Below are 18,388 nucleotides of genomic sequence, written 5' to 3'. Positions count from 1 at the left end.
CTCTACTTCCAAGAGGCTGCTTCAGCTATGCAGAAGGTGGCCTCAGAAAAGACTGTTTATGTGGACTTGGATAGTCCAGGAATCCTCTATGGAGATCTCTAGGAAACTTTCATGGAGGTACTCTGCAATCCTTTGCAGAAGGTTTCTGGGGAGGGCAGTCTTGTTTCTTCCACCATGGTAGAACACTTTTCCATGCAACTCCTGAATTAATTCTGCTGGCATCATTGCAATACCCAGCATAGCAGCATGAGGACCAAGTCTATACCCAGATCTTGCAGCATCTCCTCCCTTTCCACCTCTGTTACCCTCAGGAGACTGATATCACATAGGCTTGCCTAGAGGAAACGGGAAGTTTTCATTAAAAGTGCTTATACAACAAACAATAGAGCATGTAGAGACATCCACCCCCAAATTCCAGATTGCCAAACCATGCTGCCTTTAATGTGCTCGGCGTGGATTGGCATGTAGTTCAACTGGCTGATACCGGACTGGGAGTGGGCTTCCTGTGTTTTTCTCCCGCCCTTTTGGAGGCCCCCCATGTGAAATTCCACAATTTGGGAGTGAAAACGCTCCCTGCCCCCTGTTCTTAAACAAAATCCAATGTTGCTAGGGGGAGGGGAGGTTGTTCAGCTAGCTACCTATGCTCCCGATGTGAGTCTGCCTCAAACTTCAGGAAAAGTGCAGGCACCCCTGACTCAGGGGGCCTATTCACTGTGGCTGGAACAGGCTCATTGAATGGGTAGGGATTCTGATTATGTTATGGCTTTCACCTAGCATAATATGGGGTTTTGATTTTTTTTTTCATAAAAACAGCCTTGCTCTGGAAACATTGTATGCATTTACAATAGTTGCTTTGTTCTTTTCCATGCCTTAAACCTGGGAAATGTGTCCTTTGCCGTGTCATCAACACCTGTACGGAGACCTTCACTGATTAGAAGGAGGAGAAAGAGGACGCAGGAGGACATGTTCACCAAGATAATGAATGCCTCAGGGATAGCTGACACACAGCTCAGAGCCTGGAGGATTTCACTGTCTGAGAAATTAGACATGGACATAAAGATCAGGAAATCATCTCAGGAGCAAAAGCATGGCACGCGGGATGAGATGCTTCAGATTATGAGGGACCACTCAGTCATGGTGAGGTGTCTAGTTGAGCTGCAGGAACAGATGCAGGAGGGTAGAGTCCCTCTGCAGCCCCTGCTGACCAACCAGTCAGCATCGCCTGGCTCACAACCTCCCTCCAGCATGTCCCTGTGGTCCACGCCGCTTCCCACAGCTCCCATTAGCCAGAAACAGTGAACTGCAACCACTAGGAGCTGCAGGCGGCCGTGTCTGTGGACAGTCAATGTAAACACTGTCTCGCAGCCCGTTGGCAGATTACCCTGACAGCCTTGTACAGCCTGCGGGCTGCAGGTTACACACCACTGATTTACCTACTCTGAATTGATTCCCACTGACCGGTAACTGTCTGGCATTGCAAGCGTCCATACAACGATCGCCACTTGCTTCTCCAGTGTCAGAGCGGGTCTCATTTTTGTGTTGCTGAGCTGCAGGTCAGGGGAAAGCTCTGCATAAACTTCCTGGAAAGTTTCCGTACGCATTTGAAAGTTCTCCTGCCACTGCTCGTCATCCCATACCTGCAAAATGGTGCCGTCCCATTCGTCAGAGCTTGTTTCACGTGACCAGAAACGGTGCTCAACTGTGTGCAGGTGCTCTGAGACAGCCAGCAGCAACTGTGAATTGTTCTTTTCAATGGCTTGCAGCAGGGCTGCTTGCAGGACATTGCACGGTGGTCCCTATGTCAGCTCTGGAAATACTGCAGGAGAAGGCACGAGGTGTTTGAGATGCTTTCAGCAAGAGTGCACAACTGAGCAGGCTCCATGCTTCTTGGGCTATGGCGTACGCGCGTGGTTTCAAAATAAGGCGCAAAAACCACTGGGTTGTTTGCTATTGATATGAGGGAGAGAGGACAGTGCATCATGGGATGCTAATGCAATGTTCCCATTCTCCCCTGTGACAATGTTTTGGTCCCATGAAGCATTGCACAAACTTCCCAAAACATACTGCAGCAAGTTGCACTTCGACATAGCTATCCACAATGCACTGCTTTGTGTATTGATGCAGGCACTACTAGGGAGGAGGCACTCCACCGACACAATGAGCATGGTGTAGTCACGCACAATTGACTTAAATCAGAGGCTCAAGGTCAAATTACATAGAGTCAACTTTATTTTGTAGTGTAAACATGCACTCAGACTAACTCCCTGGGTGCTGCAGGGGCATCACCAACTGTCTTACCCCTCTCACAGACTGGCAAACTGGTCCATAATAACCATAAAAAGAGAGTGGCTAACTTAAAGATTTCACACTCAGATTTTTTTCATTTTTAAGAGTCATTATCAAAATATTTTCAAATGTTCATTTTTCTAAAATTCCTGCATTCATTTCTGTTTTTTGGAAAGTCCCGGTTGACTAGAGCTATGTGGATAATGGATCTCCTGTTTGCTAGAAATTCTGAAAAAGTAGGAAGAATAATTGCTTTAGGTCAGACAAAATGGTTTGTTTAGATTATGACATTTTTAAAATGCTCATGACTGTTTTTTAATAAAATTATAGGAAATTGGAAAAAGTCATTTTGAACTGAAAAATTGAAATGTTTCATTTTGAACATGTGGCAACAAAAAGGTTTGGTTTTTTTAATTGTCTTTGTTTTTTTTTGACTGCACCAACATGACAAAACCAATATGAATTAGTTACTGAATCTGAATTTTTTTGCTGGAAAAAAATTTCAGACATTTTTTTTTTGCCTCTTAACCTGAGAAGGAGCCAGAATTTATCAATGTACGTTGCCAAAGAGCCACAGTAATAAATCAGCAGCCCCCCATCTGCTTCCTGCCCCACTGCCAGCGCCTCCTGCCCACCAGTGCCTCCCCTTCCCTTCCAATCAGCTGTTTTGTGGTGTGTAGGAGGCTCTGGAGGGGAAGGGGGAAGAACGAGGGCACGGCAGGCTCAGGGGAGGGGGCGGGAAGGGGTAGAGTGGGGGCAGAGCCTGTGGCAGAGTCAGGGGTTGAGCAGTGAGCACCCTTCAGCACATTGGAAAGTTGGCGCCTGTAACTCCCCCCTGGAGTCGGTGCCTATACAAGGAGCTGCATATTAACTTCAGAAGAGCCAGTGTGGCTCCGGAGCCACCATTTGGCCACCGCTGCTCTAGACTGTGTTATCACAAATAATGGCTAAGTTTTTAGTTATCAGAAGAGAGTGAAATCCTAGAAGTAAAAAAAAATCAGAAAAAGTTACCTCCATCTGCAAGACTGGGAGATTTTTGGGGAATTGTTTTTTGTTTGTTTTGAAGATGATTTGTCTTGGAATAAGCTGGATCTCAAATGTCCAACAGGAGAATATGCCTATAACTTTTTTTCCCCCTTGTCACTGCAGGTTATTCCTAGAAATGTAAATTGAAATTCCACCAGAGGCAATATATCTAATGTAGTTGCTTAGTGAACCAAGGGCTTTATTTAAGAACTTGGTGCACTGCAAGGTCAACTTCTCAAGCATAGCTTTAAACTCAGTGCTTGACGAAGAGTGCCTCAGAAAAAATATATGAAAAATGATTTAAAAGACAACACAATTCCTTGCATAAGAATGGCCAAACTGGGTCAGACCAATCATCTATCTAGCCCAGTATCCTGTCTTCTGACAGTGGTCGGTGCCTGATGCTTCCAAGAGAATGAACAGAACAGGGCAATTATCGAGTGATCCATCTGCTATTGTCCAGTCCCAGCTGCTGGCAGTCAGAGGTTTAGGGGCACACAGATCCTCAGGTTCCCTCCCTGACCATCTTGGCTAATATCCATTGATAGACTTATCCTCCCTGAACTTAATTCTTTTTTTAACCCAAGGATACTTTTACACTTCACAACATCCCATGGCAATGAGTTGCACAGGTTGACTGTGTGTTGTGTAAAGAAGTACTTTCTTATGTTTGTCTTAAACCCGCTGCTTATTAATTTCATTGGGTGACCCCTAGTTCTTATGTTATGTGAAGGGTAAATAACACTTTCTTATTCACTTTTTCCATAACATTTATTATTTTATAGACCTCTATCACATCCCCCTGAATCATCTCTTTTCTAAGCTGAACTGTCTCCATTTTTTCCATACTCTCCCTATATGGAAGCTGTACCATACCTCTAGTCATTTTTGTTGCCCTTCTATGTACTTTTTCCAATTCTAATGTATATATTTTTAGCTGTAAAGAGCAGAACTGCATGCAGTATTCAAGATGAATGCATCCCAGGGTTTAATATGGTGACATTATGTGATATTTTTGTTCTTGTTATCTCTCTTTCCTAATGGCTCCTTATCATTTTATTTTCTTGTCTACGTGGCTCTGATCACACTGCTCTACAGCCAACATGCTTCTGAAATAAATGTAGTCAAACTTTACTAATTCTGGGTCACTGAGAACGAAAATGATGCTTAAAATTGTTGATTGGCTCTAGTTTTCAAGATATGCTATTGGGTCAGTGTATACGACCCTTGACTTGGGAATGGCGGAGGATAAGTGAGTTATAAAGGGAAGGGATCTCAATTTAAACCAGAAATGACTAAAATACATCTTTGACTGGATCTAGGAATAAATATGACTGGGTTTGGACAGTACTTGCTTTTGAGGCAAAACAATGAATGATGCAATCTGAAGCTGGTATTGCGTCATACATGATATGAATTGCATCATGTTATTCCTACAAGTCATGGATGATGCAATCATAACGAAGCTTACATCACTCTGCTGAACAAATTGCCCTATATCAGCTCTAGAAATCATACAGTGTCGTGCTCTCTTATTTGTCAGTGTTTGATTCTGCAAAGGGACACATTTCTGTTTAGCCAAAGTGAGCAGAGATGCCTCATACTTGTGTGAACAGTACAGATAACTTCTGCTACATTTGTGGTGAAGTGACTTTTGCATCACAAAAGCGCAGTAAAGCCACTATGGTTAAGAAAGCCTATCACCTTTATTTTGGCTGCAAAACTGGAGATCAGGATAAGAGGTGGGCCCCACGCATATGCTGCAAGACTTGTGCAACAAATCTTCGCCAGTGGTTGAACAGGAAAAGGAAATCTATGCCTTTTGCAGTGCCAATGATTTGGAGAGAGCCAACAGATCATACCAGCAATTGTTACTTCTGCATGGTGCCTCCTGTTGGGAAAGGTGTGTCAAAGAAGAAAAAGTGGACTGTGCATTATCCAAACATTCCATCAGCTATACGCCCAGTACCCCACGGAGAAGGACTGCTGGTTCCTGATGCACCAGAATCATTCTCACTTGAGTCAGACGAGGAAGAAGAAGAGGATGAAACTTCTGGTCCTGAACCATCAATGTCACAGGACCCACATTTTCTCCCATCCTCCTCCTCTGAACCACACCTCATAACACAAGGTGAACTGAATGACCTTGTCAGGGATTTGGAACTACCCAAGAGTAAGGCAGAGCTGTTGGGCTCCAGACTACAGCACTGGAATCTCCTGGCTGGCTATCAGGGCAAATGGAGCCCATCAATGCTTGCAGACTATTGCTGGACAGTGACAAGAGATGCTCCATTTAATGAATACAAGAGACAAGCCAAGAAGCACCGAGTAGATACTGAATAGGACTAAACTATGTACAGAATAGTTTTTTGCCTTTTGTTTCATAATAAATTTTATTTATATAACCCTTTTGCTGATTTTTAAAGGACATAAACAGGACAGGTGAAATATTTTCATGTAAAGCAACCATAAACACATGAAAAGACCTAGGTTTAAAATTTATGATTAAAACTCTACTATCTACACAATATACATATACATAAAATGTAAAAACTTAAATATCTTAGAAACAGTAGCCAATCAGTTGTTTTAATTGTCATATTTGAATTAAGCACATCAAAATACATAATAAATATCACATTTTATCTCTGAAGCAGACGACTTCTCAAAAATTGTAGACCAGTGTCATCTGTAGTATCTGAGAATCTCACAGACATTAATGAATTTGTCCTTCCAACATCTTTATGAGAAATGGGAGTATTATTAATCCTCACTTTTACAACAGGAGAATCTAAGTGACTTGGTCTTTGTGCAGAACCAGGAAATGAACCCAATCTACTGAATTCCAATTTGGTGCCTTAACCAAAAGACCAAATCTATTCTGTATTTTTCTTTTAGACTGTAAACTCTTGGGAATGAGGGCTATATTTTTGTGTCCTGTTGGTGCTCAACAAATACAATAAGTACAATAAATGAAACATGCATCTACAAATGCACTCTTAGAGTCTTACCCCTCTTACTCTGGTCTAGATCACAAACTGGCAAAGTGGCCCATAATAAACAGAAAAAGAGAGAGGCTAACTTAAGGACTTCACACTCAGATTTTTTTCTCTTTTAAGAGTGATTATCAAAATATTCTCAAATGTTTGTTTTTCTAAAAGAGACACACATACATGTACAGTTACACTCTTAGGTTTTCTCCTTTGTGCACTAATATATTTTAGTTTGTGCCTATCTCAGATGATTGAGAGAGATTTGTGCTGCCAGACCAAGTAAGGGAAAGTATGCAGCAGTTGCCACTGAGTTGCAGTATTGTTTAGTTAAAGCAACAACAGCGAAAAAAGTATTTCTCCTTTTTATTGGAGCCTCTTTTCTTTACCAGATGAGATTGAGCCAGTAAATCAGCAGGGAAGCTGGGATGTAAGAAGCCTTAGCTGCTGTCCAGAGTATTCTTTAAAACAGAAAAGGATATGGCTTTTAGTTGTTTGTTTTATTTTGGTTTGATTTGGCTGCACTAGGGTTTATCTTCCTTTTCCAATGAGGGTTATGCCATTAACCACCAATGAAGCAGGAAAATTTTATATAAATATTGTGCCCCCCCCCCACTCTCTTTCTGCTGTCATTCACCCTTTTCATGTGCAAACAGAAATCATATGAACAAGTCATCAGACAAGTCTTTAACAAATCTTTTTTATTTCATTTATTTATTTAAAAAGAACTGAATAATGATATTCCTTAACATGTCCTTTAATTGATGAACTGTGTCTCTGGATCACCGGAGTAGGTACATACAAAATGTATTTAATTAGCAAATAAACTGGCTTTATATCATGAAAACAATTTGTTTACAATAGCTTATTTAAATTCCACTATATTAGCAGAAGGTATGTTGTACTTTAATGTTGTTGTTTCTAACTGCAGACAAATTGACATATTTAAAATCAACTGTGGTAAGATTTTATTGCTGAGAAATTAAGTGACCCATTTAGAATGCTGACCTGCCAATTAGATAGATGCCTTTTGTGTGCAACTGTTTGAAGCCATATGTTGTTCTTGATAGATTGGTTTATCCAAGATCATACATAGTCTAAAAGTGTAAGGAGGAAATTGGAAATTAACTGACTGTAATTTATGCATAATGATTAATTTGGAATACAATGGTTCAACTGCAGCATAAATGAACAGTGCAGTCAGTGATCTAGTCAGAAATCTTTTAAGACATTTAAAGGATTTGTAAAAACCTATTGGACCTTGTATAAAGAAAAAGTAGTTGAAATGACACATTTTGCTCATAGTTCACATGAATATCTTTGCCCTGGGAAATATTGCAAAAGACCTGTAGTGTAGAGTTCTCTGCTGATATATGCCATACCATCTATTGATGGAAAAAGCAGTTGGATTGGTCCTTGAAGCTCTTGCAGTGTTAACCTACCAAGCAATGATATTCATGCTACTCATGAAATATATATCCCATTGTCTTGCTATCATTTTATTGAGATAATAATGGTTAGCAATTAAAATACTAAAAAAAAAAAAGGTTTTGGGGCTATAAATAATGTTTATGTAGTAGTAGTCTAATTCTGTAATCCCTTTTTAAAAATAGTCATTCAGGACTATCAAAATAATGTACTCTGAAACTAAAGTTACATACATTTAAAATCTCTCTTCAAAATTAATTTAAACTTTTTCTAGCTTTTAGAAAAGCAGTCATGTTTATAATTGTGCAAATGTGACAAAGAGGATTTTTTAAGGATGTCAACTTTAAACGTTTTTGATGCAACAGTAGCTTTTTAGAAAAGTATATTCTAAAAGATAGGTTAGAATGACAACTGATTTTGACACTGTCTCCTTAAATTCCTAGGCCATGGAAAGTGTGACTGTGGGAAATGCAAATGTGATGAAGGCTGGTATGGTGACGCTTGTCAGTACCCAACTACTTGCAGCCTTACACGGAAGAAGAGCAATGAAATGTGTAAGAATTCTCAAGATATTATCTGTTCTAATGCAGGTAAGATATTTTTGTTAATGGTTATAGTTCTTCCTGTGTTACCTTGTATATCATGATGACATTTGACATGGTTTAATTAAAACTTCACAGAATATGGTTGTAAAGATGGCTTAGTATACTTATAGAGACATACTAAACTTATGTGAAATTCTATTTGTCAGCATGTGTGTGTGTGTGTGTGTGTGTTTAATGGAATTCAGACAATACAATGAAAATAAGTCAGCAGGCTGAGTCTTTCCTTTGAAATTGACATGGACTCCAGCTGTTCCAAATTACTTCTTCATCCAGAAGAATCAGTGGGAAAAAATGTAACCTAAACTGTAGTATGCAGATTGCTAGACATGATAGGCAATGCTAGTTTAAACTTTTTATAAGGATTTATGTGAAAATATTTTTATGACTTTTAAATTACCTCTAAAGTGTACTCAAAATGCTTTCTTAAGTGTTCTGGCTCATTCATAACTATTTAAATTGATGAAGACTCCAGCTGGGCCAGATGTTTTACTCCTCAGAAGGATGTGGTAACAACATTTACACTGAGAGGGGCTTAGATATTTTTGTTTTGGTCAGATGCAAAGGAGGCATTTGCAAACTTCCCTTCTGGAAATTTAAACGGAAGCTTTAACACTAATTATTAAAACTTACTATCACAAAACATTTGCCATGTAATTTTGGTTAGGGAACCTCCAGCCAAAACCCTTCTACATTCTGAGCTGTTGTAACTCTTTTTATCCTTTGTTTAAGTTTTATGATTCGTGCTGACCTCAGTGGGAATTACCACGTAGACAAACAGGGGAAGATAGAACTGTCTTGAAGATCCAGCTGCACAGCCTTAAAATTTTGGTGGACATTTGCAGGCAATTTGAACTGAAATCAGATTCTGCTGATTAACGTTCACAAATCTCTATGTGAATCTGACAGTGGGAGGAGTTGCCAAGTTCACACTTTTGCCCAGCATTGCCAGTATTTTAATTTACATTTAAGCCCATACACATATGTAATTTTATATGTATGGGATAGTTCTCTTACTCATTTTGGCATTTTGACATTAAACTAATGATTAAGCATTGTCATTCCTTTGCTGGAGATAACATAGACTGCAAAAGTACTAGGAATTAGCTGAGGCCATGGCTACACTTACAGTTCTGCAGCGCTGGTAGTTACAGCTGTGTTCGTACAGCTGTGTAGGGCCAGCGCTGCAGTGTGGCCACACTGACAGCTACCAGCGCTGCAGTGTGGCCACATTTGCAGCATTTGCAGCGCTGTTGGGAGTGGTGCATTGTGGGCAGCTATCCCAGCATTCAAGTGGCTGCAACGTGCTTTTCAAAAGAGGGGGGTGGGGTGGAATGTGACAGGGAGCGTGGGAGAGACAGAGAGATTGGATTTTTGGAGCTGACACTGTTCTCAGCTCCCTGCCTTGCAAGTTCTAGGACTGGAAGACACACAGTGCCTACCTTCAGTCATTTTAAAAGTTCTGACCCCTTCCCCCACCCCTCTCTCATTCACTAAATGCAAATTATGCACTCCTAAATAGCCGTCAGACCAAATAAGCATCTGCTCAACATGGACTTCCCCCTCCCCCCTGCCGTGTGAGCGTGCTGTTTCTCTCTTCAAGCAAACAGCTGTGAACATTCCAAAGTAATTCCCCTGCCTGCCTCCGCTCGCTCAGCAAACAGGAGCTGTGTTTGTTTTTAAATAAGCAGTTTGGCTGAACTCCGAGCTCCCCCTTTCTTCCGGTTTGTTGTGGACAGGAATTCTGGGATACCTCCTTATACCCCGGAGGTCAATAAAAGCGCTGATGGTGTCCACACTTGCTGACCAGCGCTGGATCACCAGCGCTGGGATCGCTACACCCTAGGCTTGACCGGGTGTACCGCCAGCGTTGCAACCAGGGAGTTGCAGCGCTGGCCGTGCTTTGCAAATGTGGCCACATCCTAAGTTGCAGCACTGTAACGCCCTCACCAGTGCTGCAACTCTCTAGTGTAGCCATGCGAGTCTAATCCATGTTTGATATGATACTTGTTACTTGACTATAGGCAGGAGAGGAATTAAGGCAGGACTGGTTGGTGAAGACTCAATCAGCTGCTTAAGGGTAAGACTGAGAGCTAAAGACTAGGTTTTCTTGTAATCAGAGCTGCGCTCTCTCTCCTTTTGCTTTTCTGTTTATACAAAAACCTTTAGTTTCTGCCCCTTTCTTCAAGTGGTGCACCTTAAAACATGACAGTAAAACCCAGAGTTGTGGAAATTCTCTTTGTAAAGATATCTGGTTACTGGACCTAGATTTGTTCTACATAATCAGTTTATATTGTCATGTTTTGGTATTTTCTTCAATGCAGTAGTGAAACGCTCTCTTACAGCTTGTCAGATTTGAGATATTGATGGGCAAAGAGAAGTGTTGAACAATAGAGAGTCATTATCAAGTTTTAAACCAGAAATGAGCCATGATCCAATGTGTCAAAGAGAGAGAGAGAGAGAGAGATTAGAGAAACTATATAAACAAAGTAACTGACTTACCACTTTGAACAAGAGAAGGACCACGACTTGGCTATAAAGCTACATCCACACAGCTCCCTCTTTGCTAAACATCATATAGACCCAGATTATCAAAGGCAGCTCAAGCAATTGTGGAAACAAATAACATACACACATGTTTAATTTAGACACACAAATATGTGTAAATGTTAAGCAAAGTATTCTTCTGTGAGGTGTTCTGGGATCTGCACTGCCTACCTGTTTCTTTCTGGGTGGAGTTTAAAATACTGTTTTTGATGAAGACCTAAATGGAAGTTTGGCTCTCAACATGAGACATCATCAGTTGTGATCAGCTAAAATGCATGAGCTGGAGCCCCCTCATGGTAAAAGAGAAGATGCTGCTAGGAGAGCTTTCTCCCTCAGCACCTCTTCCCTTTTGAATTCACTCTCCCCCATCTCTTGGCTGGAGATGGCCTGAATCTGTTAATTTCTGAGATTCACTGAGAAGCCCAACTAGCTGAGCAGCCATTTGAAGTGGCTGAGTTTGGAACGATTTGGAGTAGGCTGTGGGACTTGAGGCAGGAATGTTTTAGTTTTGTAATGTCTTTTGTTTACCGGCTATGATTGGTGTTCTGCGGGTTTGGACTATGTTTTTTTAAATATTTGTCGGATTGCCTAGAACCTGGAACAGGTATCTGATATATGTGTGACACTGAAGTAACAAGTATATCATCGTGTATTTATTGCAAGTACTTGCCCAGCTAGGCACCAGGTCTTTCACTCAGGGAGTTGACCTTCATTGCTTTATTCTTAGACTCTAGGGTTCATATCTGAAGCAGAAAGAAATATATATATATACTATCTTTTCAAAAACACAAGCCTACCATGATGATAGGAGCCCAACTGCCCAATCCATTTTCTATAAATGCATGCACATAGTTGTGCATAAAGCTGGTTGAATAACTTGTAATGAATACATTTTCTCTCCTTTTCGATTTGTGAATCATCTGCTGAGAAACTGGAGTTTTCTTGAAGTTATTCATTATCCAACATTGTTCGCTAATGAACTTCAACAAATAATTCTTGATCTGTAGCTTCTTTGTAATCAAGTTCTTGTCAATGTTTTTAAATTTGAGTTGTTTAGCTTGGGCATGTAGATCACATGGCATGTTTCTATTCCCTGTCTGAATGAGTGTGACACTCAGTCTACTTTCTATTGTAAATACATATCTGAATTTAAAAATTGATATCTGCAATAGTATCATCTATTATTAGCTTACATGTGCTGCTTTGGATACCAGTTTTTATTCCAGTAATCTCATCTACTGAATTTTGGTGGAAAGCAAATACACAAGAGGCATGAACACAGCTGAAGCAAACTCCTAGATAACTTTAGAATGCAAATTGCTGATTTTTTTTATGTTTATTCTGGTAGTGCCTAGGGCCCCATTATGCTAGGAATTGTACAAACACGGAACAAAAAGTCAGTGTCTGCCCCAGCGAGCTTACAGTTTAAGACAAGAGACAACCGATGGATGTAGACAGGCAGATAGGGGAGTACAAGGAGAGAATAAGACTGTATTGTCCAGCATGATGAGCTGTGGTCTCAATGCACCAGCAGGGGAAAGGGAAGGGATTTAACATATGAGCAGAGTCATCAGCATGATGATCAGCAGATGTTATGCTAGTACCACAAGTTTTTGTTTTGTATTGTTATTTAAGCCGTAAGTTGCTTAAGTGAGTTATTTTAACTCAGAAAAATGCAAAACAATGAACTTCAAATCTAAAAAATGAAAGAATGGCACCATAATGCCATCAAAAGATAGTCCGCCACCTACATCAGGGTATTCTTGCTGCAATATTTTACAATATTTGACCATGGTCAAATAATAGACAATCAATTGACTGATAATTTGACATTATTTGAACAGTTAATTGACCGGTTTGCCGAGCCTAGTGAAAACTACATGAATAGGCCAAGGAATCTTCTCTCATAACCAAGGAATGTTGCAGAAAAGTTTAAGATCAGTGACTGAAGGATTGATCCTCCAGTATTATGTCAAATATCCCTGTAACGTACATCCTCGCAGAAAAAGCTTACAGTTCTATTAACCATTTCTAATTATATATTGGTAAAGTACTTACTGATTGATTCACATTTACACTGCAATTAGCTAGTCAGTTGGCAAATTAAAGGTATTGAAGTGATAACTGCTATATAAAGTTGAGTCCTCTTCCCTGACATCTGTGCATGAGTTCTTACTGCAGGTGGTTCTCCCTCAAAATTAGTTCAGACTGATTTCTTGGGGTTTTCCCCATCTCACTACATTGGGACCACATTGTCAAAATTATGATTGTGTAGGGGATATTAGGATGTTGTGGGACTCTCTAAATATATTGAGGGGATGCTTCCAATATTATTTCTAGGATCTCAATTGTCCTGTCATGCTCATCTGTTGCCATATGGCCATTGAGCTGGACAAAGTCAGATTCCATCCTTGAGAAATTGGCAGTGTAGAATTCAACTTTCTTCCTTCACGAGAGAAAGAGAATGTCTTCTACTGTTGCATTCATGTTTGTGGATTTTATGATGCCTTTGGGGTAGCTGTTGACAGGCAGCCCTGGAGGTGAATTTTACTTGGCTCTAGAGAAGTATGATACTTCTTGTTATGGTTCTTTATTCTTTGTAGAGTGGGGCACTTAAAAAACTCTATTTACACTTCAGATGGACTCCCCTGACCTCCTGGTTTATCTTAAGTTTTCAGTGAGCTCAGCTATAAGGCATATAAAACCACTGTTGGCTTAATTAAAACAGCAACAACTATTTTTTCTATTAACTATAATCACAAGAGTGGGTTTTTTTAATGTTTACAGGCGTGTGCCAATGTGGCAGATGCAAGTGTGAGAATTCAGAAGGGAATGGACTCATCTATGGTAAATTTTGTGAGTGTGATGACCGAGAATGCATAGATGATGAAACAGGCGAGATCTGTACAGGTAAGTGCATTAGTAAATAAGTACAATAAGAAGATCAGTCAAAGCTGGTTGAGACATGCAACAGAGTAATACAATAGTTCCGATTTTTACTTACTGGAATTATAAAATGACTTTATTGCATGCATACATTGAGAGACAAAGAGATAAATAGCATGAATATCTACTGTGAATAGTGAGTAGAAATTTCAGATGAGCAAGTGGGCTGAACAATAATCTGAGGAACATAGTAGCCCTGAGCCACTGTCTCCTTTTATTAAGAGAAACAGGAGCCAGGGTGCATAGTTCCACAAATCTGCTAATTTTCTAACAAGTGAGGTACGTGGAAGTGGATACGTGCAAGGATGGAAGAAAGAGAGAGAGACTGAGGGGATACATTAAAAACAAAGAAGTACAGTATTGGGACAAGTGGGATTAGAAAGGAGTAACACACACCCACAAACACAAGGGGACCCAATTCATCCCCATAATACTGCAAATATGTATTAATATCTGTATTTACCCATGTGTGTATAGACACCAAAATAATTTCTATTTGTTTAACTCTCCATGCTGCTCTTGGGAGATAAAAGAACTTTGGTTATATAGAATAAGTTGTTTTTTAAAATGATGATAGTAATATGACCCTCTAAAGAAGCCCTATCCTGGGAATGCTGGCCAAATTTATCAAATAATTGGCCAAAGTAAAAGCTGGGGAGGGATATATGTCAATGATTCAATATATATTTTACTTTGCATACCAAGTGTGAAGAGAAAATGCCACACTTTATTACATTTGATAACATTTGACATTTGACAAAACCCCATTAAACTCTCCTGTTGCATTTTTCTGTGTATCCTTTCTCATCAGTGCGATGTCTCATTATAAAACTTTTTCCTATTCCCTACCCTTGTTTCATTCAGTGATGCCATAATCCAACCAGCGACTAGATTTACCTCTGTAAAACTCCAATTTTATGTTGATGTGCCTGTTGAATTCAAGAGTTACTAGAGAAAGGTGCTAGTGAACCACATCCTTCGTGTTTGTGACTTCCTAATTCATCACTATGGAAATTGGCTATATTATACCAGGACCCAGACACCTCAGTCAGGATCAGGACCCAATTAAAGTTGATATTGCAAACAGTAAGACAGGAACACTCTCTTGGAGACCTTGCAAACTAAGGCTCTTATCCTTCAAACATGCACAAGCTTAACTTTAAGCACATGAATAGTTGTGCTAGGGGTATCAATAGAACTACTCCTCATGTGCTAAAAGCTAAGCATATGCATATGCAGTTGCACGGATGGACCCCAAATAGAGAAACTAGGCACGTGTTGGCATCCTTTCATCTGCGAGAGATAGTGGGAATTGCAGCCCATGATGTAGATGCTTTGCAATGTCTCATGTGACTGAATAGGTCAAGCCGAGAATTGCATGATCTTTGGCAGTTATTGCAAATGTATGTATCTTTGTTGGGAGCTGCTTGCTTCCTACAGGCTCTTTTCTCCTCAAGCTATAGGAGCTAGCTCCTGTCATGGACTTTGATACCCTCATGGAGACAATGGTGACTCTTGTTATGATCACTTGCCAAGATTTCCCATTGGTCAGGACCAATTTCAAATTCCTTCAGATCTCGCTTGCATGTATTTTTATAACGAAGCTTGGACTATTGTTCTTGTTCCTTCTGATAGCTCCCCAGGTAGCATGTCCTTGGCTATGTGTCCGTCTTCCAATCTACTCAGATGGCCCAGCCAGCACAGTCGAAGAACTTTGAAGAACCTCTGGATTGGTGACTTTTTCTTGTCAATTGGTGTTGAGTATGTGGTGTAAACAACACAGATGGAAATCGTTAAACCTTTTCTCCTGATGAGCATAAGTTGTCCATGTTTCCCCACCATACATGAGTGCTGAGGATGCAAGCTTGGTATACTAGCAGTTTGGTCTTGATGGTAAGCTTTGAGTTGCTCCACGCTCTTTTAGTTAGTCTGCTACAGGTAGGGCAGTCTTTCCAGTGCAAACATTTAGTTCTTCATCCAGTGAGAGGTTGGTGGTCACTGTAGAAACTAAGCAGCCAGACTTTTGGACTACTTCTAGCTGATTTGCATTCAAGGTGATTGAAGGACCTTGTGGAACCCCCTATCCTAATACAACCATTTTCTTAATGCTGATGGTGAAGGCAAATGCCTGACAGGTACTTGAAAGGCAGTCCATGAGTTCTTGTAATAGATCTTCATTGTGGGCTATGAGGTAGCATCATCAGTGAATAGAAGTTCCCTGATTAGCACCTTTTTTACCTTGGTTTTTGACTTAAGTCAGGACAGGTTGAAGAGTTTCCCATCTGATCTTGTGTGGAGATACACTCCATCTTTCATGTCCTTAAACTCACAGTTCAAGAGTACTGAGAAGAAGATTCCAAAGAGTGTAGGGGCAAGAACACATCCTTGCTTCACTCCATTTTTCATCTCAAAGCTGTCTGAAGTGGACTCGTCAAACTGGACAGTTGCTCTCATATTGTTGTGGAATGACTGTATAAGACTGAACAGGGTTGGTGGACATCCTATCTTTTCTAGTATTGCTAGTAGACCTGCTCTGCTTACTGTGTCAAATGCTTTGGTTAGGACCACAAAGGTGATGTACAATAGTCAGTTTTGCTCCCTGCACTTTTCTTGGAGTTGATGCAGAGAAAATATCATGTCTATAGTTGATCTTCCAGCCCTGAATCCGCACTGTGATTCAGGGTAGACACGATTTGCCAGCTGTTGTAGGTGCACTAAGATGACTTTTGCAAAAGCTTTTCCTGCTACACTTAGTAGCGAGATAACCCTGTAGTTGTTGATTTCCACTGGGATGCCATCTTTTCCAGGAGCCTTGTCACTTGATAGCAAATCAATGACCTTGCTTAGCTCTTCTACAGTGGGCTCCACATCTAGCTCTGGCATGACCTGTAGGGTTGGCATTTGGTCTAGTGATTCACTGGTGATGTTTGTTTCTTTCTTATGCATATAGCTCTGAATAGTATTCAACCCAACAAGACAACTGCTTGCTTTTATCTGTAATGATTTCACCGCTGTGTGCTTTGAGAGGGGCAACCTTGTTGACAGTGGATCTAGAGCTTTCTTCAGGCCGTCATACATGACTTTGAGGTTTCCTGTGTCTGAGGCTGTCTGTATCTCTTCATAGAGCTTGATCCAGTAATGATTTGCGCAGTGTCTGCTTGCTTATTGCATCTTGATTTTTGCATGTCAAAGTCTCTCTTTGGTGCTCTCTGTTAGCTTCTTGGTGTGTTCCAGATAGGCTGTGTTCTTAATATTGATGAGAGCTAATAGTTCCACTTCATTTTCTTCAAACCAGTTCTTTTTTGATGGTCTCTTTCTCCTAAATGTAGCGAAAGCTGTTTCATGGATTGTTGTTCTTAAATTCTCCCAAAATTCCTCCGCCTTCTCTGGTAATTACTTCCCATGCATGCTAAGTTCAAAAGCCTGCACAAACTCCTGGCATTTCCTCTGGTTTTTTGGTGTTAATAGCATTGGTTTTGGGCTTGCTTCTAGGTTTTGCTTGATGGTGAGTGGTTCCCGGGCCCACCCACTACTCTGGGTCCCGGCCCAGGGACCCTGTAGATGGCAGCCACATGCTGCATCACCTCCAGCCCCACCGTCTACTTCCCTGGGCCACTTCCCCGCAGCCCCAGCATCTTCTCCACCCTTGTCTCAGGGCCCTAGTATGTCAGCAGTCAGCCAGGAGCTCACTCTCGCTCCCCTGATCCTGCCCAGCACTGCTCAGTCCAAGGTGCCAGCTGACCTCTGCCTGTGAGGCAGCCAGTCCTCCTCCCTTTCCGAACTCCAGGGACACACTGATTTTCTCTGCCCTGCAGCTCTTCTTATGTGGGCCTGCTTGGCCCTGACTGGCTGCTTCTCGTAGCCCTCTCCAATTGGCTGTCTCCTGCATAGCCTCCCTAGGGTCCTCTCCCATTGGCTGTCTGTTGTGCAGCCTTCCTAGGGTTCTATTAACCCTTTATGGGCTAGTGTGGGGCAGATGCCCTGTCACAGGGGGATTAGCCATAGGGATTTCATATTCAGTTTCAGCAAAGATACGGCTTGATTTTTAACATGGACCATATTATAGCTTACTAAACTCTGATCCTGAAATTTGTTGTTGTGCCCTCATAGGACAGCATTGTCTTCAGTCAGGAACCATAGATCCACTCCAAGATAATTGCAGATTAAATTATGTAGTTCATACTAGTTCTGGGTATATATGAGTGTGAGGGTAGAAAAGAAGAGGTCAGAGGTGGTTGTTATCCTTCGTGACTGAAGATGATATTGACGATGGTTTTACGTCTTGTGAGCATAGTTGTGGCTAAAAAGACAGCTGTGCAAATGGTAGTCCTTTACAAATAAAGTATGTAGGTAGTTTGATGCTGAGAAAGGGATTACAAATTATGCCTGCCAAGTCTGCTGCTGTTTACAACTCAGCTTCTGTGCCTCAACAGCCATAAAACAGTAAATAAAACTTTGCCCTGTCATCAGAACACACGTGTGACTTGTTTTCAATGGTGATGGTTTGCATTGCGCCATCCACACTCGCTCGCCTACTCACCTGTGCTCTAGTGGCACGCAGTC

General features: G+C 41.0%; 1 protein-coding gene across 1 annotated transcript in view; it reads left to right on the top strand.

Moving 5' to 3' along the window:
* ITGBL1 (integrin subunit beta like 1) overlaps positions 1–18,388 on the top strand; it is a 219,331-nt gene that overhangs the window by 118,996 nt on the left and 81,947 nt on the right. The window contains exons 3-4 of the mRNA XM_050949570.1: positions 8,174–8,320; positions 13,667–13,789. Coding sequence (XP_050805527.1) covers positions 8,174–8,320; positions 13,667–13,789 — 270 coding nt within the window. The remainder of the gene's footprint in view (positions 1–8,173; positions 8,321–13,666; positions 13,790–18,388) is intronic.

This window comes from Gopherus flavomarginatus, chromosome 1 (assembly GCF_025201925.1).
Source record: "Gopherus flavomarginatus isolate rGopFla2 chromosome 1, rGopFla2.mat.asm, whole genome shotgun sequence".
Taxonomy (NCBI): Eukaryota; Metazoa; Chordata; order Testudines; family Testudinidae; genus Gopherus; species Gopherus flavomarginatus.
This window is presented reverse-complemented; position numbering and strand designations above follow the sequence as displayed.